This window comes from Miniopterus schreibersii (assembly GCF_964146895.1).
Source record: "Miniopterus schreibersii genome assembly, chromosome: 8".
Lineage (NCBI taxonomy): Eukaryota > Metazoa > Chordata > Mammalia > Chiroptera > Miniopteridae > Miniopterus > Miniopterus schreibersii.
Genome location: NC_138109.1, coordinates 57388100 through 57415405, shown reverse-complemented (window position 1 = coordinate 57415405; position 27306 = coordinate 57388100). Strand labels below are relative to the sequence as shown.

Sequence of the window (27306 nt, the reverse complement as noted above, 5' to 3'; positions counted from 1 at the left end):
GGTGAGTACATTTGTCTTTCCACCCCCCTCCTGTATTGATCATTCATGGCTCCTAGAACAGTGCCTGGCACATAGTAGGTTCTTCTACAATTATTTGTTTTATTTATGGATGAATTTATGTCTTATCTCTTTCAAACTCTAGTTTTTCATTGCATTGTTGTAGTTTTTTAAGAAAGGGGGAAGGGCAAATTTTTTCAGCTAACAAATAAAAGGCAGCATGGTGTTAGGGATTAACAGAGAATTTGAGGCCAAGCTGCCTAGGTTTGAATAAGAGCTTTGCCATCTACTTTGGGAGGTTGCTCTAAACTCTCTGTGTCTCAGTTGTCTTGTCTGTGAATGGGGATAACAGTACCTCAGTCTTAGGGCTGCCTTGAGGCTGAAATGAGTTAAAATACATGTAACATGTTCAGAATCACGCCTGACACAGAGGAAGCACTACATGTTAACTAGTATTAAAACCTACTTTAAAAGGCCTTTATTATTACTCGGCACCACTTCTGGTTATTTTTCTCTCTTCCAAGCTCCTCTTCCTCTCAGCTGTTTTACCTGAAAGTCACATCTACCCCACAGCCTTTTTTCAATGACAGTTCACATTCAGTATTGTTTTGTATTAGTTTCAGGTGTACAGCATGGGTGTTGGACAATCATATACTTTACAAAGTGTTCCCCTGCTATTTCAAGTCCCCACCTGGCACCATACATAGTTATTACAGTCTCACTGACTATATGCCCTATGCTGTAATCGACATCCCTGTGACTGTTCTGTAACTACCAATTTGCACTTCTGGGTGAAAAAGGTGAAGGGATTATGGAGTATCTACCCCATAGCCTTTACTTTAACTTCCATTCACTTTTGGACCCACCAAAACCAAGATTTCTAATGACCCAGTTGCTACTTTTCTCTCCGTAGTCCATGAGCTAGTTGTATTGCCAGCCATCAGTAACCACACCTGTCTCTGACTTCTGAGACTCTCCTCTCCAGGTTCCATCTCTGCTTACAGCTGCCCCTTCATCTTCTTCAGAGGCACCCCTTTCTCCTTCCGTCACTTTTTGATGTTATTCCTAACATCATCTCGCTCACAGTCCCCCCGGGCTGATTCCATTCATAGGCATGGCTTCAATTCTCACACTGATGGCACCCAGTGAGAGCCAGTCCTGCCGAGTTTCCCAAAGATGCCCTGTTCTTCCTCACATCTGTAACTTAGGACTTTCTTTCCTCTTCCTGGCACCCTCTCCCTCTCCCTAACTTCAGCTGATTCTCCAAATTTTTTTTTTTTTAATATATCTTTATTGATTTCAGAGAGAGGAAAGGAGAGAGAGAGATTAACAGAAACATCAATGATGAGAGAGTCATTGATCAGCTGCCTCCTGCACACCCCTGACTGGGGATTGAGCCCATAACCTGGGCATGTGCCCTGACCGGGAATCGAACCCCGACTGCCTGGATCCCAGGTCGACGCTCAACTGCTGAGCCACGCCCGGCTGGGCTGATTCTCCAAATTTTAATACAACCATCCCCTTTTCTCCTGTTCCCAAACCAAGCACCCCTCCTCTGCACTCCCTTATTGCTTATGGATGCATCTAACATAGTATAACACAACCTTCCTGATTGCTGGTTTATTTCACTTTACCCCAGCAATAAACTGCTTATAGGTATATATGTCCCTAAAGTACAGTGCCTAGCACATAGTAGGTATGCAAAAATAATCTGGATCCAATATATGAGTACAGAGCATCTGTAAAGAATAAATTTTGATTGGGCTACACTTTAATTGAGAACTAAACAATGGGTAAAATTAATAATGGCATCTCATCAAAATGTTCTTCTGAAAAATCTTATCAGGGGTTAGTTTATGAGGTAAAGAAAAGAGTTCCACTTTGGCAATAAAAATGGTGCTGTGGATATACATGCTATATTTTACTATAAAGCCAACTTTGAAAGACAAGGGACTTCCTTTAATGTTAGTGACATCAACTACTACTTGACTCCAATCAACTGCTGTTTGGGCTCAGTAAAACCTTACAAGTACCATATTTACCTTATTTGGAAAGTTCAGTAAATCAGTGCTTCAGGCTCCCTGCCATGATTATAAACACCATTCACAAGTATTGAAGCAACTAATATCTACTTGGGTAAAAATCACAGTCAGCTCTTTCAAGAGGTTCCAATGGCTGTCCCGTGGCTCCCACCTGCCATGAGTCCAGGCACCTACCTGTAAAGTACATCCGAACACACCGATCATCAGCATGGCCACGGAAAGGTAGTCGGTGAACACATCCCACCACGGTTTCAGCACCCGGAAGGCAGGCTGCTGCTCAGAGAACTGCCGGAATTCTGTCACCGGAATCATGTTTCTGAGAAAGGAGAGGTTACTGGTGAGTGGAAGGTCCTCACGCACAGCACACTCCACTGTTAACATCTGAAACGCTGCTGCAACCAATTCAGAAATAGTGGCCTGTGCTAGACTAGTAGTGATCACGGCAGCTTGGTGTTTTCATGAAATAAGGAGCCTCACAGGAAAGAGGCAAATACCTTTACTATTGTCCCATAAGCTGGTTCCCTTTGGCCCCAGGTGGATCACACAGACCATGGCAGAACAGTCTCCGGGCCCGTTATTTCCTGGGTTCTCTCTTGCCTAAACCAGAACAAGAGGACGCCAGGAAAAGCAGAGCCCAGCTTTTGAGATGTTTTTGTTACTAATCTTACTACCTTGGATTGTTGCTTTAAACTACTTTTTAAGTGTAATCCCAGCATTGGTTTGTATTATCTACTGAGCCCTACATGTAGAGTATTTTGCTTGCTCCTCGGGGAAGGCAAACAACTTTGCCATATGGTCCTTGTCTTGTAAAAGAGAAGATCTCATTGATGGTGGTGGTTGGGTGGGGATGGAGGGTGGGGTGGAGAGATCTTCATTCCGTCTTGCACCCCCCCCCCCCCCCCGCACACCCCTTTTGGTCCCTGTTCTTTTGACTTGATAGCTTTTCTCTATTTCCTGTACTTCTCATATTTTACTGTGAGCCTCAAACTAATCCTTTACCTCTTTTGAGAAATCAGCTGGTCCTGAAAACACTCATCTCTATCTAAATGACAGAAGATAAATGAATTGGGTGCAACGGAGCCTCTGGGAAAAGGGGAAACGGCCGCACCTTTTCTTGGTCTGCATTCCCCTTTCTCAGTGCTCAGTCCCACTGCCTTTATTAGATCCAGGACTGGAAATCACTCATCCCGCTACTGTGAGAAGGGATGTTCTTTCCTTATCTTCTGGCACGAGGAAAAGCGGCCAAGGAGGACTCCAAAACTGTCTCCCCTTTTGCCATCTTTGGGCCCAATACTCTAGCTCACTCTGTTTGTCCTTCTTCTTAAAGAGTCTAATTACAGAGCAGGGAAAGGCTACGCTTGGTGCTCACCCTCCTGGACCTTGCTTCCTGGGCCTGCCTTCCCTAATCCTGAATAAAAGGCTGTACAATAACCAGCCCAAAGAAAAGCCAAGACTCCTTTGAATTTACTGGTGGTTATCTTTGGAAACACTAAAATGTTATCCAACTGCCTCGCTGCTTTATCTTTTTCTTAAGCAGAAATGTGTCTTCCCTTTGGATTCGTTCCTTAACACAGTGTTGAAAATTCAGTTGCTCGGCACTGCTCTTACCTATGACCTATCTACTTGGCATCTGTGCATTGGATAAGATTTCCTTATTTAAAAAAAAAAAAAAAAGATTTCCTTATTTTACTGAAACACAACTTTCTTAACTCCATTTTGTTACTACCACTAGGCGGCCAGCTTCTTGAAGGTAGAAACTATGTTACGCACATGTTCTCAAAATATGTTATAGGCAAGCCATACAATCTAAATAAAACACTTTGTGTACTCCTAGTGCCATTAAAATGTCATGCTAGTTCAGAGTTTGACTTTTCTCACACTTCATGACCTCTTTTCTTCTCAATGAATCATTACAATCTGACTGCCCCAAGTGTTTTCTCGTCACAGTTGTTCCAGCAGCAGTCAGACAGGCACTAACTCATCTTAATTTCCAAGTTTGCTTCAGAAGCTATTGTCTTGTTCTATTTCGCATTTCCATCACTCACTGCAGTTCTAGCAAAGCAGAGGCCTTGAACACTGTCTGTTGAATACATACATGAGCGAATTCAGATGCTCGTTCACGAGGCAATGCTTGTCCAAATCACATCGGGGCTGATCCTACGCGGCCGCCGTGACAAGTCAGTACCCGTGCTCTAGTCTACCTTCTCGGACAGGCTTGGTGGCTGTACCTTTCATGAGAAGTTCCTGAACACCTTGGAAGGACTCGGGCTTGTTCTTGAAGTGGGGAACAGTTTCAGGAATAAAATGCACTAGGGTAGACCTGCGGTTCTCAAATTTTTTGATCTCAGAACTATATATTGGTGCACTCTAAAATAGAGAAGGTCCTCAAACAGCATTTAAAAAAAGACTTTTTACTGATTTTTAGAGAGAGGAAGGGAGAGAGAGAGAGAAACATCGATGTGAGAGTAAAACGTTGATCAGCTGCCTCCAGCATGCCCCCCCTACTAGGGATTGAGCCCGAAACCTGGGCACGTGCCCTGACCAGGAACTGAACCGGCAGCTTCTCCATGCACAGGACGACACCCAGCCAACTGAGCCGCACTGGCCAGGGCAAAGAGCATTTTTTTTTATGTGGGCTATACCTATCAATATTTACCATATTAGAAATTAAAACCAAGAAATTTAAAATATATATATATTAACTCATTTAAAAATAAACCCATTTCAGGTTAACATAAAATATATTATAAAAATAACTATATTCTATAAAACAAAAATAATGAGAATAATGGCATTGTTCTACATTTTTGCAAATTTCTTTAACATCTGGTTTAATAGAAGATAACTGGGTCCTTAGGTCTGCTTTAGCAGTTAATCTTTTGAGATATGTTGTATTGACTGAAATGTATGAATCAGATATGTGTTTGGAAAAGGTAGAAGTATCTTCACAGCCCTTTCATATAACTGTGGATATTCACTTTTGATAATATATCAAACTGACTTGTTTAGCTGCAATATGAAATCTGAAAACTATCAACTTTTCAAACTCCTGATATTAAAACTCATTCGTTTATCTTGCACTTTGAATGGATCTTTTACCCATGCATGCTTTGGTCATCTGGAAAATATTAGATCACTGAGTTACGCAGCTCTTCCAAATGTTGACAAATTATATTAAAAATCACATTCATTAGCATCACTACCGCTTTCATCAGAAATGCTTTTAAGTAACGTAAAGCTGTCAAACTCACGGTGGTGAGTAGAAGATTTCCAAAATTCTTATCATCACTTGAAAGTCTGAATTTCATTTCTGGCAGCAAATATAACTGTAATATCAGTTGTTCTTTTCAAAGTGTCACTTCATTCATTTTGAAAAAGTCTTCCACATTCTAAAGTCTGAATAATCAGCTGTTTTATTCAAGTAAAACTGGTGTAATATGATAAAGGAGCTAATTCAACTTACAACTCAAATAAGGACTTTCTCTTGAGACACCCATCGTACTTTAAAAGGCAGCAGAAGTACTTTAAATGTTCTTCCTTCTCACCACAGCGTATTCATACAACATGCAGCCAAGGGTTGAGTTATTAAAATAATAATTTTACAGTGAGGACTGTAATGAGGACATTAAATAAAACTGGCTTTTTTTTTTAATGAAGACTACAATCTCTACAGTACGGTCCGGTATGTCCGTCTATCTTGATTCATGAGAAGGCACCTTACCCACCACTGCTTTTGTACCATCAGTGAAAAAGGCAAAAGACATTTTCGCATTTGAAAATAATTTTGGCTCCGGCTAGGTGGCTCAGTTGGTTGGAGAGCTGTCTCATAGACCAAAAAGGGTGAAGGTTTGCTCCCTGGTCAGGGCACATACCCAGGTTGCGGATTCAATACCCAGTCAGGGCTTGTATGGGAGGCAACCGATGGATGTTTCCCTCTCATGCTGATGTTTTTCTCTCTCCCTTCCTCTCTCTAAAAATCGATAAAACGTATCCGCGGCTGAGGACTTAAAAAAATAGTAATTTTGACCCTGTGGACCCCTGAAAAGGTGGAAGCTACCAGGTTCCATGAACCACACTTGGAGAAGCACTAAGGTAGAGGCTCATGTTCCTTTACCTATGGCTCTCCTACGCAAAGCAAAGCTGCGGGCTCTCACTGCAGGTGAGGTGCCCCAAGTCTCTGGCTGAGTTGCCTTCACAGGCATCATTCTCTTAACATGGAAAGTAGTCTAAGAATCTAAGAAACTTAAATATTATCTACTGCTTCCTAATACTGGCACAGCCTACTGAAGATGGACTATAAGACTTGTTAGAAAAATAGCTGGTCAAGATGACATAGCCTTTTAGTGTTATCACTCAACTCTTAATGCCCTTAACCTCTTTCGGGGGTGTGTGTGTGTGTGTGTGTATGTACATGTCATGTATGTACGTATATACTACACATAAATGTATGTAGTTAGATGTACAATATACACACAGATGTAAATATATACACATACAGACTTTATGGTTTTAACATAGCACAAGGCTCAAAGCCAATATCTAGCACAGCATTAATCTTTGGAATAAGTTTTAATAGGGGAAAAGGGGGTGGGTGTTAAAGGGGGAGCTGAATAAAAACCTCCAAAACTGTAAAGGAATGATGGATACTTTTGATTTCAAAACTGAAAATCTTTTAGTATTCTTCTTACACAAATTTCAGCACCTCCAAAAGTCATACATTACAGTGACAACTACACTTGATTTCTTCATTATTGTTGTATTTCCATGTGATTTGTGACAATTTCATGAATTATCATCTTAAGCTGTAGGAGCCACTTCTGAATAAACTGCTGGGTTTAAATAGTTTTTCCCCCCTGAAGTTCAATCATCATTTTATTTTTACTAATTTTTGTTTTGTTTTAGAAATGCAAATGATTATCTTTATATTTCTTCTAACTCCAATCTCCAAGTTGTTATGTAAGATTTTAGTTTGCCTAATTAAATACTGTCTTTGGAAATATGGCATTTCAGCTTCAATCAAGAGATCCTGGTATCTTAATTAAAATATATATAAAGTTTTACATGATCTCTGCTCTGTGTCCTTTTGCAGAAATCAATGTACACTTCCTTTATTAAAAACACTTATTTTCTAAAGTCATTTTAATGGCTCTATTAGCCACAAGCCTTCACTTCTAAAGTTTATCATATCATATAATCCCTTGTTAAAGAATACTGGCAAAGTAGTTGCAAACCCAGAGTTTCTTATGTCTTTCATTTATTTGGCTCTTCCTGAAACAATCCGTCTTCATTCTCTCTCAGGAGAATTTTAATCTTATATTTTCCAGAATTAATTACGCAGAACAAATTCTACTCTATTAACCCATGACTTGAAGAATATCAAATTTACTCAACTTTGATTCAAACCTGATTGCTAACACTGCTCTTCTATGGCTATCAGGTGGTTACAGCTAACACTTGCTTTGTTCCATACTTTTTCCTGGCATCACCTTTAGATAGTACAATCATATACCATTCAAGGAAACAAGAGCCAATTCTAAGTGATAATAAGTGTCATCAGTAACATGGTGAGTGGCTCCTTAAAAGATGGGAAAAAAAATTCAATAATTCCTGAGCCCATACAATATGAATTCTACACCCCCCCCATGTATTATTCATCTATGTTGCTAAATCTAACAGCCAATTCTCAGCCCTCACCTTGTTGCTCTATCAGCTGCAGTGGCATAATATGACCCTTCTCTACTTGACTTTCAGGACACTGGGGCCATTAAGTTTTCCTCTCGGTCCCTGGCCATTCCTCCTTAAACTTCTTCGCTGTTCCCTCCTTGTCTCCCTTACTTCTGTATTTGGAGTGCCCAGTGCCTAGTCTTTGGGGCTTTCTTTTCCCTAACTCATTCATTCTCCTGGAGATCACATCTAGTCACAATGTTTTAAACAGCATCTGTACCAAACGCAAATTTGTATCAGTATCCAGACTCATGGCCCAAGTGCCTATTTGACATCTCCATCTGGAGATCCGCTAGACACATTAAACTCACTGTGTCCCAAACCAGCTCAGCTCCACTCCCCTATCCCCACCTCCCCCATTCCCAGCAAAGCCCTCCCCCTGCAGCTTTCCCATCACACGTGATGGCAACTCATCTTTCCAGCTGCCAAGGCCAAAAATCTTAAGGGTCATCCTGACTCTGCTTTGTCTCTTACACCCCCCAACCCAATCTGTCCACAAATACTTATTCTATGTTCCTGTCTGTCTCCTCCTGCAGGAATATAAGTTTTTTTTTAATATATCTTTATTGATTTCAGAGAGAGGAAAGGAGAGGGAGAGAGAGAGAAACATCAATGATGAGAGAGTCACTGATCGGCTGCAGCCCGCAACCCGGGCATGTGCCCTGACCGGGAATCGAACCCTGATCGCCTGGATCCCAGGTCGACGCTTTAACCACTGGGCCACGCCCGGCCGGGCCAGGAATATGTTTCATGAAGGCGGGGACGTGGTTAGTTCTCCTTTGCAGTGATGTACTGCCACTACCTAGAAGATACTGCTAGCCATACAGGAGGCACTCAGTATGTGCTGAATAAAAAAGTGAAGATGTAGTAATTATAATGAAGAACGGCAGGCACGATTGCGTTTAGTTTTAGAAATAATAATTGTAACGGGAAAGTGTATGTATGAGTAATGTCATGGAAGGACAACCCGCAGTGCAGGGCCAGGATACTAGTACATCTGAGGCCAGTATGGAGAAAAAGTTCTCCATAAAGGGAGAGCCCAGAAATGCCATGATTTATTTATGGGTTCTTCTCAGTTGTACCCAAAGGCTCCATTAATCAAAATAAAGTCATCAGGATATGCTCAAAACATTAATTATGAATCTACTGCTTTTCCTTTAGCTGTGCAAAGATGGAAATAAAAAAAACAGGATAAAAAGCCAAGTTTTCCAATTACATAAAAAAAAGATATCTTTCTCTCTTGGGAGAGCATGACTCTAGATTGTGTTTTACTCTGTAGCTGTGGTACATATGACAAACTATTTCTAGAAAAATCTACTGGAGCAGACCGTAATTATATGGCTCTATAAAAATGTGTTTAATTTAAAAATTATAAATGGGTTATAAAGTTGTAAAACCTGAAAGGCCACCCAGTCCATAACTCTCATTTTAGGAGTAAAAAACTTGAGCCAAGAGAGATGAGGTGACTTGTCCAAGGGACACAGGTAATGACGAGCCAGGACTTCTAACCAAAGCTTACCCCTCACTCTATTGCTCTTAGTTAACACTACCTCATGCTGATTCGAATGTAAAGAATCTAACATATACTAAGAAACAAAGAGTTTAAATAGAATATCTCCCATACTAAATTTCTCTTTTTATGTTCCTATTTGATAATATAAAATTAAAAAATAAAATGTTATTAATACATTTAAATGATTCTTAAGCTATAGTGCTCTTATATCCCCATCAATGAGAACTTTACTTAGAAGAAATAGTAAGAGGCAGGGTGAACTTGCAGCCCAACAGACTTCTGTATTATCATCTCCTTAGCTATTTCTATGATGTCATACATTAAGTTAATGGCCCGATCACATTATTTAGAAAATATTCAAATTACGCTTAACCTGTTTTTCTAAGGGAGGTGGTAGTAGGGAGCAAACAGTACTCCTCCCCAGCAATTCTCATTCCTTTTTAACCAAGGAAGATATTATACCTCTTCCTCATTATATTTTGCACTTTTTTTTTTTAATCCCTTTAATCACTCTGCTTCAAGCCACACATCTCAAGGGTCTGCTTTGTATTATAGTTTCCATGCTTATGTTTATCACATTCATAAGCCTTTGAGTCCACTAAAAATTTGTTACAAACGATCAGCAGCTGATTTTTCTCTCTCACGAGCATAGAGGACTCTCATTTACTCATGCGCATGCTATAAATAATTGTGAGTGTAATATATGTCAGGTACTGTGCTAGACCCTGGGGAAATGAAAGTTAACAAAGGACCTACCCTTGCTCATATACATTCTCATAGGAGGATGTGTATTAAAGAAATTCCTGTAAAAGCATGAATTGTAGCTGATCTTCTTTTTTGTTCATGTGGTTATTGTTTTCTGTGCCAAGGGTGCATTTAAAGAGGTGGTTGTTTTTATTTCACTGAGAACAGGGTTTATATCTTGTTTATCTTAGTATCTTCGAGAATTTGCCACCATGCCTTAGAATAGAGCCTCAAGAAATATTTGCTAAATTGAATTAGACCTAAACATACACCCACACTCACAAACAGATGCACCTACCCAATCAAGCATTTTGTAGTAAAGACCAAACTCTTCTATTATGGTATTATCCTGGATGACACTACAATAAATAAAAGAGCGACTATTACTGTTTAGCTTCACACTGTAAATAATGATTATTCAAAGAACACCCACTACTAAAGAGAATGCCTGAGAAGAGGAAAGGAGTCAGGAATAATTTATAATTTCAAAGTTAAGGTTCGTTCACTGGTATTTTAATGCACAATGTTCTGTCACTAGTTATAAAGAGGATGTGTCGATCAATGATGACTTCTTAGGTCTCAGCTTGTACCCAGTGGCTCAATTTTGTGACACCCTTATCAGAACATTACCTTGTTAAGAAACAAGTGACAGAAAACAAATTGAAACACAGAAGTCTTGTTTATAATGGTTTGGAATGTTGCATTTATACATCTGTACAGTGCTAATAATTATTTAATGCTTATTTCATATATTTTAAGTAAATTTAAATTCAGAAATCTTTTCTGAAATGAGGCTAAAGTGTGATCTAATAGTCTTTTAAAAACTAACCAGAAATGATGATCACCAGATGTCACTTATTCCCTCTCTCATCTCTGTTCTCCTGAATATACCTAAAGTCCCTTTGAGACATGGCTTCAGCTCTTTGCATCCCACTGGTCTTCTTGGTCACCTCTTCATTCCATATTGTTTCTCTCTCTTTGAAATCAGGTACAATTTTCCAGAAGGTAGAGTGTATAGTTACCCACCCCTCCCCCAAAGGAACCTAAATCCTTGGAACGACTGTGTATTTCCCCTCTAACTCTCGATATCATTCAAATGTGACTTGGAAAAGGTTTCCGTTCTTATCAATCTCAACATCCAAAAACAAAGCCTAGAATTCAATTGAGGAAATCTGTAATGATTGTTTTTTTGAAGGTCATGTCTCCCTCCAAAGGCTAAAAAGAGACTGTGATTTATCTCCAACCTAGTTTTCCCCCTTGAGCAAAGGAAGTCCCATAGTTCTAAGCAGCAGACACAACACGATCATACATGTATGTACAGGCCAGAAAATCCAAACCGAGCAAGTTCGGAGAGTCTGTGTGGAGGGCTCCTTTCTTCTTGAGAAGGATCCAAGGAGAGGAACGTGGAGAAGGCAGTAAGAGTCCTGCCCTTCAAAACATTCAAGCTAATGTTTCCTTATTTATTTTTCACCTTCTAGAGTCTAGAATATTCTGAAAAAGCAGGGGTCACCTTTTATTTCTTACTGCTAGTTCCATGGCCTAAAATGCTCAATAGTTTGTTGAGTTAAATTCCAAATGATTCTATGTGGGGAAAGTTTTCTGTTGTTCCAGCAGGAAGTTTGATGTGTTTTACAAATACCTTTTCACAAATATAGATAGACTGGTACTTAGGAAAGCACAGTCAACCAAAAGTGTGTCAAGGAAGCTATAGCAATGTATCAAAACTTTCCCACTAAGCTTTTTCTTTTTAATGGGGTAAAATTTTAAAATTTCCAGCTATGTTAAATACAACAAATAGGAAACAAAGTAACACTGCTCAGGGAACAAGAGATTGGTGTTTAAAGTGAGAGACTAAAAGGCTAATGGATTTATAGTAGAATCAATTTATTGTTCTTTTTATTAAACTCATTTTACAGGAACCTACCATTTAAAATTTCCCTTTTAAGATCAGGGATCATAGAAGGGTTCTTAATAGCAAGAAAACTAATTGCTGAATAATTCTGTTTGAGGCTTTTCATTCGTAGGAAATCAGCTCTTTGACTCTCCCCTTGGATGTGTTCAGTAAAATGATGGAAGAAAGAAGTTTGGGTCTTCAAGCCTCCATGAAAAACACCCCGAACTCTGCAGGAAGAAGCAACAACTACCAGACTTTTTTTTTGTCAGAATATTAAAACTGAAATCAATAAAGATATATTTTTTAAAAAAGAATATTAAAACTGACGTGAAAATTAGAATATTTGGTTTTTGTTCATCCAACGAATAAACATTTAATTGAAGGTTTTGTGCTTACAAGAAAAATATTTTTGGGGTTCAGTTCTAAATTTAACACACTGATTTAATGGCCATCTTTTCCAAAGCTAGACATTACATGAGTTCCCTCTTCCAACCCTTATTTCTCACTGCAAAGCTAAATACAATCTAACATGATATCTGATAGTCCTAGAGTCTTGGATTCTAGAATCTGAGGGAGGACATAAAGGTTTCTTTATACGGAGGCTCTAGAATAGGTCAAAGGCTACTTGCCTCTCAGACCTAGACTGTGCCAAAATTCTAAATGAAAGAAATGCTTGGAATATATGAATCATTCATTAAAATACACCTGTTTTGGAAGCTATGTTATTTAGATTAAAAACAAACAAACAAAAAGAGCACAAAATCTATCACAATGGAAACAGTGAAACTAGTGATGTACGTGACATAATTACAAAGGTCGAGTGATGTGTGTGGCTCTGAAAAAGTCACTATAAAGGAGATCTAAGCAATTGTAGCAGGGCCTTGTGGTGCTAATACTGTAACTGGAATGTTCTTTCCATCCCCCTTTGTTTTGCAGACTCCTACACAGCCTGCAGAGCTCCGCCCAGCGCCACCTGCTCATGGAGCCATCCCTGATCTCCTGACAAGGTCGACTTCAGCACTAGCAGCTCCCACAGCACGGCGGACGTCCCTTGATGGGCCCTGTCACAGACACCACTCTCCATTCGAGTGGTTCTTGGATTAATGCTGGTCTCCACTGTTTTCCCAGCACCTAACAGTCCTTGGCACATAATAGGTGCTCAGCATACAGTCATCAAATAAATGAATAATTGATTAAAAACAAAGTTACGAGAACAGTGTAAGTGTGAGATCTCAGACTTACTCATTTGAATACTTTGTCAGCAAAAAGAAAATAGAGCAAAAAAATTTGAAGTCCATAAGCTAATTTGGAGTAACACCCAACTCAGTGCCATCTTTATAATAAACTGTATAGTATTTTTGAAACTGTTTACTTGCAGTTGCTATTACTAATAAGAAAGATGGCTTGGAGCCCGATAAAGTCTTCCTGAGAAAACTATTTCAAAGATACTGAGAACCCTGACAAATTTATGTTTAAAAATGGTTGAGACGCAGAAAACAGGATACTGAAGCCAAGAAATATACCAGCCTGCACGGTGACACCTAGTTATCTGAAGACAGTTTCAGAAGTGGAGTTTTTTTCTAGTAACTTCAACAGTGGGGTGAAAAGGTGGGCAGGGGATGCTTGAAAGGAGCAAAACTGATTCAAGAGTTCTTAATCTGGGGGGGTTAAGTATTAATCACAAATCCTAAAAAATCAAAAATTGTGTAGCAAGGTCAAAGAAACTTAAAACATTAGCTTTCGTAGGAAAAACTAAGGAAGAAACAAGAAAACTTAACTTTTAAAAGTCAAACATTTCAAAACAGATATGCTGGAAGTTCTGAAGTAAAGTGGGGATTTAGGAATGAGTGGAGGATCTTCTGGGTGGCTTAGGGTCAAGGGAAGAGAAGGTTTATGGAACAACTGTGGGGTTTGTTTTTAGTTGTTTAATGTTGATACTATTTTCAGATGATCTATGTTAAAAACTGTTTTTTTCCACGTTAAAAACTTAACAGACCAATGTCCTAGGGACCTAAAAAATGGTTACACAGACATAAATTCAAATGTTTCCGCAAAAACAAAATACATTTCCACTGAACAAAGAAACAGATATCAGCGGAAAGGCACGTTGGTTCACTTCTACTCAGTGTCCTTAGTTACAAACCAGGGCAGTGTTGGGATTCTTGTGGGAAAGAAGTGGGATTTGGGAAAGTGAGGCAGAGAAAACCATAGGACCTTCATTCACCTGGGTCCCTTCTGGAGGCCGAGAGAGGCTAAATCATTGGCGATTGCTACTGCAAGTGCACAAAGTTTCTCAAGGATAAATGCAGTGGCATCGAACATCTTTATATCCCTAGCACCTACCACAGTGCCTGGAAGCACTATTCATGCTTTCTACAAGTACTAGAGTAGCTCATCTGCAAGATACTGAGCTCAGCAATGTGGATGTGCCAATGAGTAAGAGAGACATAACCCGTCCTTATGAACCTTACATTGCGGTGGAAAGACAGAGTAAATAATTACACAAGCCATTCGATCATAATTGTGACAGGTATGGTGAACTGGAAGTTTAGGATACCCTGATAGCATACTGAGGGGCTCAGCTGCTGGGGGTGAGCAAGTGATGCCCCCATGGACATATGAAGTACAGGTAGGAATTGTTATCTCAGGAAAGCTGGAGGCCAGAGCCAGGAGACCATTCCTGCAGAAAGGTCTGCAGTGTGGTTTTGTGTCCCCGCTCTGAGACGTATCATTTTGTGCTCCATCACTCACTATAAATATTTTGTTTTTGTTTACTTTGAATAAGGTTGGGCCTCGTGTTTTCTGTCTCTGGAGACACAGGGTCAGTGTAGCCTGAACTGGTCCTGATTCCACGAGACCAAGAGGGCCACGAGTTACATGTCCTCAGGCTGAAATGGCAAAAAGCCACCAAGACTCACCAAGAGTCTTTATTTACCGTGTTTATGAAAATTTACCCCAAGCAAGCTTTTTGTAGAAGCCTGTAGACTGCAGCAGTTCTACCTGCTAAGCCACGTGAGCCAAACTCCACTGCGCCTCCTGGGTCCCCCGCGTGACGCCCCAACTCCTGTTCATCCAGAGCGGAGATGCCCACAGTCCTGGCTGAGTAGCCCATACTTGGTACTGAATTCACAAAATTCTCATCACAAATAGGGAAGGTTGTTTCAGAATCTCGGGGGCCAGTCAGACCAGTGATTTCCTGGGACTAAACACGAGTAGCAACCGTGAGGTCCAAACGCGGTGCGGTGGAGACCCTGCGCTCAAAATCCAGGGGCTGGCTTCCGAGTTACATGCAGGAAATTCAGTCTTTGGTCTGTTTTTAATTTTCTTTTTTGTTCCCTCTGATATCCTTATTTCTTCCTCTCTCCCTCCCTCTTTCCTTCCTCCCTCACTCTTTCAACATTTGTTATCCAACTATACATGTCAAGTATTGGGGATAAAAGATAAATAAGAAGCTGTAGTCAAATACGTGGGCAAGAGACCCGTAAACAAGGAGACTCAAAGCGAGTTATCCCTTCTCTTTACTCCTCAGTTCTCTGTATGGATTCAAACCCCACGGATTTGTGTGAGCCAGACCAACACACATGACGACCGGCAGAGCTGTAAAACTTAGCATGAGATTGCCCCGGGATGGAGTAAAAAATGAAAGCAGCAATCAACAGGTATCTTAACTTTCACAGCCTGAACTCAGAAACAGAATAGTCTGGGATAGATTTTTTTGGAAAAATCCCCTGCTATCCAAACTCCTGCAGCTTGCTATTCAAAACTCAAGAACCAAATGGATTAGAATAAGAGGTACCACTAGGTACTATTTATTCAATATTTCCATCCATTATTTCTTTTTTTAATTGACACTCAACATTGCATTAGCTTTAGGTATACAACATAATGATTTGATATATGTATATATTGTGAAATGATTAGCAGAATAAGTTTAGTTAATATCCATCACCACACACAGTTAACAATTTGTTTTTCTTGCGATGAAAACTTTTAAGGTCTACTCTCTTATCAACTTTGAAATATACAATAGAGTATTGTTAACTATAGTCACCATGCTCTACATTATATCTTCAGGATTTATTTATCTTATAATGAAGTTCGTACCTTTTGATGACTACCTTACCCATTTCATACCTCCTCCCTGCTTCTTGTAACCACCAATCTGTTCTCTATATCTATGAGTTCAGTTTTTTTGAGAGTCCACATGTACATGAGATCACATAGTATTTGTCTTTTTCTCACTTATTTCATTTACCTTAATGCTTTCATGTTGCATAAGGCCCATCCACGTTGTTGCAAATGGCAGGATTTCTATCTTTTTTAATGGCTGAATTATATACATATATATTTGCTTGATCTGTTCATCCACTGATGAACACTTAGGTTGTTTCCATATCTTGGCTATTGTAATAATGCTCCAATGAACGTGGGGGCGCAGGTACATTTGCAAGTTAGCGTTTTCATTTCCTTTGGATAAATACCTAGAAGTAGAATTTCTGGATCATATGGTAGTTCTACTTTTAGTCTTTTGAGGAACCTCCATACTGTTTTCCACAGTGGCTGCACCAGTATACATTCCCACAAAGAGTGCACATGGATCCCCTTTTCTCCACAGCCTCCCCAACACTTGCTATTTCTTATGTTTCTTGTAATAAACACTCTAACAGGTATGAGGTGAAATCTCCTTGTGGTTCTGATTTGCATCTCCCTGATTAGTGATCCTGAGCACCTTTCCATGCAGCTGTTGGCCATCTGTATGTCTTCTTTGCAAAAATATCTATTTAGATCCTCTACCTGTTTTTTAAACCAAATTACTTTTTTTTTTCCTATTGAGCTGTATGAGTTCTTTTTCTATTTTGAATATTAACCTCTTATCAGATGTAATTTCCAAATATTTTCTCCCATTCCACAGGCTGCCTTTTCATTTTGTTGATGGCTTCTCTGCTGTACAGAAGCTTTTCAGTTTGCCGTAGTCCCATCCATTTATTTTTGCTTTTGTTGCCTTTGCTTTTGTCTCAAATCCAAAAAATATTGCCAAGACCAATGTCAAAAATCTGAGCCGTGTGTATTCTTCTAGGAGTGTTATGGTTTCAGGTTTTAAGTTCAAGTCTTTAATCCATGTTGAGTTGATTTTTGTGTCTGGTGTAAGATTGTGGTCCTGTCTCATTTTTTTGCTTGTGGCTGTCCAATTTTCCAAACATCATTTATTGAAAAGACAATGCCTTCCCCACTGTATCTTTACCTATTATTTCTTAAACTGGCATTATTTTCCTGGTGAGAAGGTCCACAGAACTTTTTTAATCCTTGGTGGGATTTGTAACCCCCCAAAACATTATACCAGCAGTACGTCAGCTATTATGGCTACAGAAAAGCAGAAAACATCTGTGTAAAGAAAGTAGTTACAGGAATTAAACTAGGAAAAAAAAACAACAAAACCATAAGAACATGAGTGAGTCAGCGTGAGTGCAGAACAGCTATAAAGGTATCAGCTTCAAAGAAAAATGAAATTATTTGGGTTGCCTTGGTAACAGCGAGATAAAATGTGGAAGTGAAAATGTGGGACTTGACATTAAGAAAACTTTCTTCAGCATAAGGTCTCTCACATTGTGGAATGAGCTTTACACCATGGCGACAGGAAAAAAAAACATATAAACGGATTAAAGAAAGAATATCCAAGGGAGTGGAGGCATAGTAACAAGAACTAAGCTGAATTAATAAATATTCTGTACCTTTCTTTTCTTTAGCTCATGTTATTAAATAGGGGAGAGCAAAGCATCTGCAGTGATCAAATAAGACTTTCTTCAGCGACATGTGATCATAAATGATGTTAAATGTTCAGCTTTTGTATTGCTTCTACCCACTCACTTTTCCCCAAATGGAACAGAACTTCCACTCCTCCTAGAACTCTGGTTTTATTAATAAGAAAGGGCAAAAGAAGAAACAGACATAAGGAACAGGTTATATTTTCCATGCTCAATCTCTACTTTTTTTGGAAGCGATAATCTCCGGTAATTAAGACAAGACCAGACATTCGTATTAATACAGTATTACTCTGATGTTATAGTGGTTGGGGACACTAAATCCTTCTGTTTCCTCGCCTTTAAAATGGGGAAAAGGGTATAGCTTCTTTCGCAGAGTTGTAAAGTGTGTAAGAGACAACTGTGTAGTGCTGGGTAGGAAATTAGTACTCAAGATACTATCAACAAAGCTAATAATCAAACTTGATAAGTGTGAAATGGAGTTTACTATTAAGAGTAAGAATTCCTTGGTGTTCGCAGCCTCTAGTTCTAACTTGAGGTATCACCAAAAAATAATTCTTTATAAAAACACAAGAAACAAACTTTGAAAGAATCATTTTTGTGAAATGGGAAAAGAAAGGTATAACAATGAAGATTTATATTATTGCGCCTATTAATTGCCTGCATTAAGCATGTTATCTGTTGAGCTTTTTTTTTTTTTTAACTTCCATGTTAAACCCATGAGGTAGGTAATATCTTGGCTCGACAGTAGAGGAAATGTGCAGAGAGAGATTAAATGACTCCTCCAAGGTTACAAAGCCTGTGAATGGCACAGCTAAACTTCCCACTCAGGTCCGTCAGATCCCAGTGCCCAAGCTCAGTCCATCTCACGAGAGAAATAATTTTTGTCTCTAACAACCTCCTTTATTGGAAATTGAGCTCTGTCATCCATTGGCAAAAACATCTATTTGGGGGGTTTGCTATCTGAGGAGTGAAGCCAGGGCACATTTGCAATGTGCACACTCTGGCCTAAAATCTGGCACTGGGAGAGACCATTCTGAGGAAAGATTTTTTTAAAGGTCAGAAAGGACTCAGGTCTCTCTATAAAGGAATTATGGTATGACACTCACTCTTTTATTGCAAATAGCTAGAAAAACAGAACATTACCACAGCCACAGGAGGCCTTCATGCTGTACTCTTGGATATACCTATATTTTTTTAATTGATTTTAGAGAAAGAGGGAGAGGGAGACAGAGAGAAACATTGACTGGCTGCCTTCCACATGGCCACCCACCAGGCCTGTGTCCTGACCAGGAATCAAACCAGGGACCTATGGGTGAATTGGTTGACCACTGAGCCACACTGGCCGGGCTTGAATATACCTATATTTTGTTTGGTGCTAAGCCCTTGGGTGGAGGATGCAATTCCCAAATTTTACACTGTTCCGATCTCCTTCAGGGGGATATGCGTGTGATTTCTAGGAACTCAGTGTAGCAAAACAGCAAGATCCTCCTGTCCTGGGAATTTGAATACTGGGAAACGTACACCAAGTTAAAATAGGCCAGTGTCTACTTACTTCCTTCTCATTGTTCTTGTTCTAATTCATTTGGCCAACACAGTTATTAACCACCTCTTGCCCCTAGAATATGATTAGAATTTCCCTTCCCTGATGTTTCAGTAAAGTGTTTTTGCTTTATCACAGATACGCCACAAAGAGGATTCGTTTCTTTTTTTTTTTTTTTAAAAAAAAAAAAAAAAGCTTCAAATGTTCACTGCTTTAATTAAAGAACTTACACGCATAAGTGCATAACCCATGGACACAGACAATAGTGTGGGGAAGGCCTGGGGAGTGGGGCGGGGGCGGACACAGGGTGGAGGGGATCAACGGGGGGGGAGACATCTGTAATACTTTCAACAATAATGATAAATTAAAATAAAATAATAAATAAATAGAATAAAAATTATGACTCTGAAAAAAAAAAAAAATTTATGACTCTGCGTTTCTGGCTTCCCCATCCAGGTCCCACAGTGCTTTCAGAGGTATGGGATAGAAAATGCTCTCAGTGGACTTTATGAAAAGAATTCCCAAGGGTACCTAATGTCTCTTTCCAATCCATGGCACTACAGCCTTAGTTCTGCCAACTAATTCTTGATGGGAAGACATATCCACACAACATATGGGGCAACTCTGAAGCTGTAGCTCTTTTAGGGGAATCTGACTTATGATGTGATTTCACACCAACCTGAGTTCCACAGCTCACGCTCCCTTAGCTTCAGTTTTCTTCATATCGTCCAATACCACCTTTCAGATACTTCTACTACTGCTCTACTTTGTATTTTACCTCAATTCTTCATCCGAGCTCCCCAAGTTCCTCCTTTTCTAGTTTTTCCCAATGTAAGGAACACAACCTACCTGATGGATCAATGTGCGGTTTGAGGCAGAGGGAGATGACACCAAGATTTCTGACTCTGAGAATCAGAAAGGATGGTTCTGCCATTTACTAAAAGGAGAGTGAAGCTACAGAAGGAACAGATGCGGGGAGGGCATGGGGAGAGTTTTGTCAGAGACATGTTACATCTACAATGTCAGACATCCAAGTGGAGGGGCTCCACAAACAGCTGGATGTATTGGGCTAGAGTTGGGAAAAATATCTGTCCTGAAGCTGTAAATTTGGGAATCATTAGGGTATTGGAAGTAGTTAAAGCCAAGGGACAGAATGAAGTTACTTTGGAAATATAGAGAGAGAAGAAAACTACCTAAGGACTGTCAGCAGCAAGGGGCCTTTTCCAACCAGATGTGGGACGTGGATCACTCTCTCACTTCCTGTAGGTTTCTGCACAAATGTCATATCAGAGAGACCTTCTCTGGTCACCGTATTTAAAATACTAACTTGTCACCACCAGTAGCACACCATCCCGGCATTCCCTTTCATTCTCCTAAGTTACTCTTCTCAACAGCATTATCGTAATTAGATATTACATATGTGCTTACGTGTCTTTAGTTCTGTCTCCCGGCTTACAAGGTAAATTCCATTAGAAACCGGGCCTTTGTTTTGTTTGCTCTTGTCTCCCAGTATGCAGAACAGTGCCTGGCACATTAAAAAAAAAAAAGTACTCAAGAGTTGCTGAATGAGTGAATGAATGAATGAAAAATGAGTGCATACTAATTCTGAAATCCTCCCAGCTGTGAAACATATATAACAGAAACATTTCTGTGAACACCAGACTTTAGACTTAGGTGACTTGGCTTTGGGGGAGGAGAACCACCAGATTTCTTTTGTGACTCTGCATTTTTTCATAATATCTATATTATGCCTAGGGGTACAGTGGAAGCAAAGAAGGCACACAAGGCCTCTTAGGAGATCTACGTGGAGGCTGAAAAGGAAAATCTTCTTTCTTTGCCTTGTTTGGGGAGTTGGGCGAGGGAAGATAAGAGTGAGAAAAGAGGTGTTTTCAGCCTGATTTATTTTGAACCTTGGGCTCCTTTATGACATTCCCAGTATCATATTCTTTCCCCACTCTCAGAGACTGCCTCAGTGACATTCTCCCGACGATACAATAAGGTAAAGACCACAAGAAGAGAAGGACAGGTGTTTTCTAAGCAACAGCAGTGCAGTAGTGACCATTGATGACTTGGGTCAAGATACTCAACGGCAAGTGACGAGAAACACACAAGCGCAGAAAAATGGGACAGTGAGGACTGTGGAAAGGGATGGTGAATCAGAAGTGGGACAAATTAACAATACTGTCATTCTTTTAAAAACCATATGATACTGAATTTGTGATATTCAAGAGTCAGACAGTTAATCGTTTGTTAGAACTAGCATTATTCGGGTCCCTTACTAGACTTCGAGGCTCTATCTTTTAACAGGAATAGACGAAAATATTAGACATTTATATAAAAGCAACAGACTCTACCTCTAAAAATGCATCCAGACTGCAATCCCTTCTGACTCGCCTCTATCACTATCATGCTGGTCCACGCCATCATCTTTCAACTAGATTATTGCAATAGCCTCATAAACTGGTTTCCTTGCTTCCACCATGTAGATTAGTCTCAACTGAGCAGCCAGCATGATACTATTAAATTATTGAGTTTATCCTCTGCTAAACACCATTTCTCAGAGAAAAAGCCAAAAATCTGTACAAAAGTCCCAGAAGGCCCTATGTACTCTGCACTCCCTGCAACCCCAAGACCAGTGGCAGAGCCCTCTCTTCACTCCAGCCACACTGGTCCTTCTTAACTTTCTTGAAGATCCGGGTTCACTTCTGCCTCAGGGCCTTTGCATTTCCAGCACACTCTGCCTGGAATTCTCCTCTTCTCAGTATCTGAGTATCTCAGTCCTGGCTTTCTTCAAGACTTGCTGAAACGTATCCAGATTCCAACCACATTTCACCATCTCTGACACTGTCGCTCTGGTCGAAGCTTTCACCAGCCTTTGCTTCAGTAATAATGCAAATCCTATGTAATATTACAACCCCATCCACAGACCCAGGACTCCCTTTCCTCCTGTCCTGCCTTATTTTTCTCCATAGCATTTAGCACCTTTGAACATACTACATACTTTAATTACTAATGCATTTCTTGTATGTCTCCTCCCACTTGAATGTAAGTCCAAGGAAGGCGGGAATTTTTACTGATTTGGACATTCCTTTGACTCTAATGTCCAGGAGAGTGCCTGGCACATATTTGTCATTCAACAGATGTTTGTTGAATGAAAGAGCAAAATGGTAGAAACAAAATCTATACAGAAACATTACATAAATTGAAATAAGCAAAAGAAATACACAAGTCTCACTGATGAGTCAAGAGCATGGAAGTATATGGACAGACTGACATACCAAATACAAAATGCTTCAACTTCATCTATAAAAACAGGCTTCAAACAGCTGCATGAGAGATTCAGGGTATACAGGAAGAACCTGTTAAATGACTGAATAGAAGGTTCTAGAACAAAACCTGTGGGTTGGTCATGCCAGAGAGATATGAGAAAACAGGACAGTGAATTATGTTTTGAGGGTGAGACTTGCTCTCTGAAGGCACAGTGCTAGCAGAGAACACTCCCCACTGCTCTGCCCAGAGCCTCAGATGAGTGTTTCTTCAGGAATCAACATCACTTACTGAAACAGCAGAAAGTGCCACGTGTTTCCAAAGGGAGAACACATGGACTGATGTTAAACTAGGAACTGCCAGCTGGAAAACCTGCTGACAGAATCTGGGCTGAGCTAGTCTCCTGAAATTTATTAAAGCATCTTGGAGGAAACAAAACCACGTGTAGGTAGAACGGTGACTCTCAACACTGCCTGCACATCAGAATCAGCTGGGAAGCTTTCAAAGTACTAATGCCTGGGGCAGGACAAGCCTGAGGTTTCTCTTTAAAACTTCCCAGGTAATTCCAACATGCAGACGGGGTCAAGACCTATTTTCCCTAGAAACATCTTATTTCCTCTTCTTACGATAAAAAGTCAACCTAAGCACCAGCTGCGGTCTTCAGGAAAAAACAGAGCTTTATCTAGACCTCCCAAAGTAGAGCTCATGTACTTAAAATTATGTCAGTACTCTATGAGTTGACCGTTTAATCAAATAAGGAATAGGTTAATCATATCTTTAGTACGTACCTCAGACCCCACCTCTCCCCAGATCACCACGTCAAGGCCGACAGGCCCCCCCAGGCAGCCCACTCTCCCATGGGAAGAGCATGCTGCTGGAACACCTGAAAGGGTCTGAGACCGTAACTGTGCTGTTCTATTTTGGAAGCCTGTGGCTGGGTATTTTCATATGCAGTCCAAGATCAACACTTGCCTACCTGCTCTGTTCACTCCTTCACTCCCCTGTGTTATTTATATACTCATGTCTCCCCTCCCCGACTCTGAACTCTGCAAGGGCAGAGGCGGCCTGTTCATTTGGGCACTCCCAGCCTCTGGCCTGGTTGTCTGAGCATTAAGTTTTACATGACAAGGCGGGTCACATGTATAGCAATGACAGCCCTCCAGAATTTTCTGAATATAGAAAATGCTCTGAACATTAGAAGTGTAGTTCTGGTGGGGTCCATTTTTATTAATCTTACCCAGCAAAGATCTCTTTGCAGATAAAGGAAAACCCCACCTCCATTACAACGCGAGCTAAGGTTTACTACGTACCTAGACGGTGTCAGTCACTTCACGTGTATCATTACCTAATCTCCAAACACCGATCCCTAGGCTCTAGGCACTATTAGCTTACTCCTACAGAAGAGATGGAGACCTCAGAAGGTTAATTCTCCTGCCTGGGGTTACACAGCAGCAAGTAGAGAAATCCAAGTACAACCCAGGTAATCTGTTTTAAAGCCAATTATTCGAAGTCACTAAACCTAACATTTCATGGACAACAATAAGAACAAAATTGAAAACCGAATTCCTTCTTGATTTAATTTGGGAATTAGCAGGAAAGAGTACTTTCCTTTACAGAATGATTTCTTAGGAACTGGGAGTGATACTACTTAAAATTTCCTATTAACTTACATTATAACATTAGAGATGCTCTCTTTTAAATTAATATTATACTCAGAGTGTAATTATATTAGAGATGTTTTCTTTTAAATTTCTGTTAGTATGTCCTAACTCTCTGGCTTTGAATCTCTTAGCTCGTCATTTCCTTGGTCAAGCAGTTAATAACTTTAAAGAATTTAAAGGGTAAAATCTACTTCATCCAAGAGCTAAGTGAGAGTACAGAGAGTCCATTTTCCTGTTGGAAAAGTGCCCATTTTCAGCATACTGTGCGTTCATACATTTAATATTTCATAGTTTATCGCTTGAGGATACACAGGTTCAATTTTTATACCAACAGCTTAGTTTTAGAAAGGGAATGAGGATTTCCTGTTCATAGGCGATTCCAATATAAAAACAGTGATGGTGCTTTGGTATAATCCTTCTAAAAATGAGGACATAGCTGTCTATTTTTAAAATACTGTGTTTCGGCTGCCTTCCCCACTTCCACTAAATAAATGCCTTAGTTGGAGTATGAGATGTCAAGAGATGGGGAATGACTCTATTTCAAAATGTTATGAAAGTCAAATATTTTCTAACTCACTTTCATATTATATTCTAAAAACAAATATATTCTAAAACAGGTTTCATTCCAAGTTTCCAAGCAAATACACGCAAATAGATTAATTAATATATCAGAGCTTTAGACTGTTTTCAAGTGCTATACTTACACTGCTTATGATGTCACGCAAGTCATTTTGATTCAGTCTGAATATGTCAACAGGAAGAGGTCTGGCAGAAACATAAAAATTCTAAGCAAACTAATTCTGAGACTCAAGCAATTCCATTACCAGAAACGTTAGTTAAACCAAACAGTCGTGTGGCCAAAGAACACCAAGGAACACCACCGTTTTCAAGATCTGTGGTTTCCTCTTATAAGGGACCTATTCTGCTCTTATTTGGATGTGGCACAAGGGAGCTTTCTGAAAGCATGGTATATTTCAATTAAAAGAAAAATCTCATTACAGCTGAGTAAATGGAGAGATGTTCTCAGTCATACACTTACATCCTTAAAATCCTCTATAAATATATCTGCGGCTTAACATTAATAACACACTTTACTGCCTCACCTAAAACATTTTTGTTTTTGCGTATAAAATTCTCTAATGCGATATGGTCCTATGTGCACAGCTCCAGTGTGGGTCTAAAAATCTTTTCACTTCTGTTGAAAATTAGGTCCCCTGAAAATTTTGCAGAAACAGAATGTCATCATACCAAGCATCTTTCTTCTAAACCACAATGGCCACTGCTTACTGAGGCCACTATCACATATAGACGGACCATTCATAACCATGGGATATGCTCCTACTTAGGGCACGGACACTTTAATACAAAATTCAAAGGTAAGGTGTGCAAATTCTCTTCTCTATGAAGTGATTACAGTTGTTTTGTACATTCAAGGTGATATGAAGTCCTTCGTCCAAAAGACTATATGCCAAGAGTAAAATGAATAAAAATACCCATTATTACCTTGTATGTATATATTACCTCACTGAACATCTGCACTCCCCAGACTCTAAGTTTAGTCATAAGCAGTCACAATCTAAAAAATAAAAATAAAAGTCACCTCCACTCACCATTTTGTACAACATAATGTGGTAGTTACGATGCAGATTTTATAGCCAGAAAGACCTCGGTTTGAAATCTAGCTCTGTGCCAACCTCTTTAAGTGATGTACACTTGGAAAAGTACCTGGCAGTAAATGACAATTATCAAGCTCATTATTTAATTAAGAAAACAGGAGCAAGGCTTCTCTCCTGGGAAGCTTCTGGATTCTGAAAAATACCATTTACTGCATGTTCCTCTATATTTACTATTCATGGAAAGTGCCTAAAAGTAACCCACATAAAGCTTTTCAGGGTCTTCAATAATTTTTTAAGAGTGCAAAGGCCCTGCCCTGGCTGAGGAGCCCAGCTGGTTAGAGCATGGCCCCGATACACCAAGGCTGCAGGTTTGATCCCGTCAGGGCATCAATGAAGCAACCAATGAATGCGTAAATAAGTGGAAAACGAATCAACGTTTCTCTCTCTCTTTCTTCCCTCCCTCTCTCTCTAAAATCAACAAATAGAAATGAAAAAGAAAAAAAAAGAATAGAAAGGCCCTGAAGCTAAAAAGTTGGCTAATGGTTTCTCTACACTGCAGCCAAAGCGATCCTTTGAAAACTCAAGTCAGATTATGAATCTCACTTGCTCAGAACCCTGTAATGGAACTTCCTCTCGCTCAGCATAGAGGCAGACAAATCACTTAATGAGCCCAGCACACCCTCTCTAAATAATGACTACTCTTGCCCTCGCTCAGGGCCCTCCACCCACTCTGGCCTTCGGGCCTTCTTGCTGTTCCTCCCCCATGCCAGGGATATGCCTTTTTACTAGTGTTCCCTCTGCTTGGATCTCTCTTTCCTCACATATAAATGGCTCCTTCCCCTCCTCCAGATCTTTGCCTTATGAGCCATATTTTTAATTGTTTTCCTCTCCAGATATTGAAATACTTGCACATATTTTCCCTGTTCTCCTTATCTTTGTCACCTGTATATTTGCTTACCCTAACCTCTCTATCACAGTTAAGTCCCAGGGACAGTGGCTGGTTTCTAGTATCAAAGGACAGCCTATCTGGTGGTACTCTGCAGCCTGTATGGTCCTGAATTAAAAAACATGTCTCATCTCAAGGGGTTACCTGGCTCAACCTTTAGGCAAGATCATACTCAACCCACGGCAGAGAGCACCAACTCTACCGTGGCTTTGAAATCTCCCAGAGACTCAGCCTCTATGAAAATTTGTGGAAAGGCTGATGACTTGATGTCAGATAATTCTTCTTTTTAAATCCTTAGGCCACAGGTGAAACTTCTCTTTTCAGAAGAGATGTACAATCACAATATTCAGTTGGAGAGCCCTTCATACCCTTGGAAGTAATTATGAAACTTCACCTTGTTCTCATCTTAGCCGAAACATGCCAATGTTTTCCATTTGTCCCACACAGATGCAATTTTCCAATGCTCTGATCCTCTGTGATGGTCTTCTCTCTCTCTCCCAAGTTTTTCACCTCCCTATTAGTTATGTAGCCTTAAATTAAACTGTAAGAGTTAGTGTGGCATCAGAAGATCCCTAGAGTCTGCTTTTCTTTTACTGCATT

The 27306-nt window shown here is 39.9% G+C and overlaps 1 protein-coding gene across 1 annotated transcript in view; it reads right to left on the bottom strand.

Annotated features, from left to right (window-relative positions):
* Positions 1-27306, bottom strand: part of LRRC8C (leucine rich repeat containing 8 VRAC subunit C) — a 73964-nt gene that overhangs the window by 33806 nt on the left and 12852 nt on the right. The window contains exon 2 of the mRNA XM_081145567.1: positions 2214-2355. Within this exon, the coding sequence (XP_081001693.1) occupies positions 2214-2351 (138 nt within the window). The 5' untranslated portion in view covers positions 2352-2355. The remainder of the gene's footprint in view (positions 1-2213; positions 2356-27306) is intronic.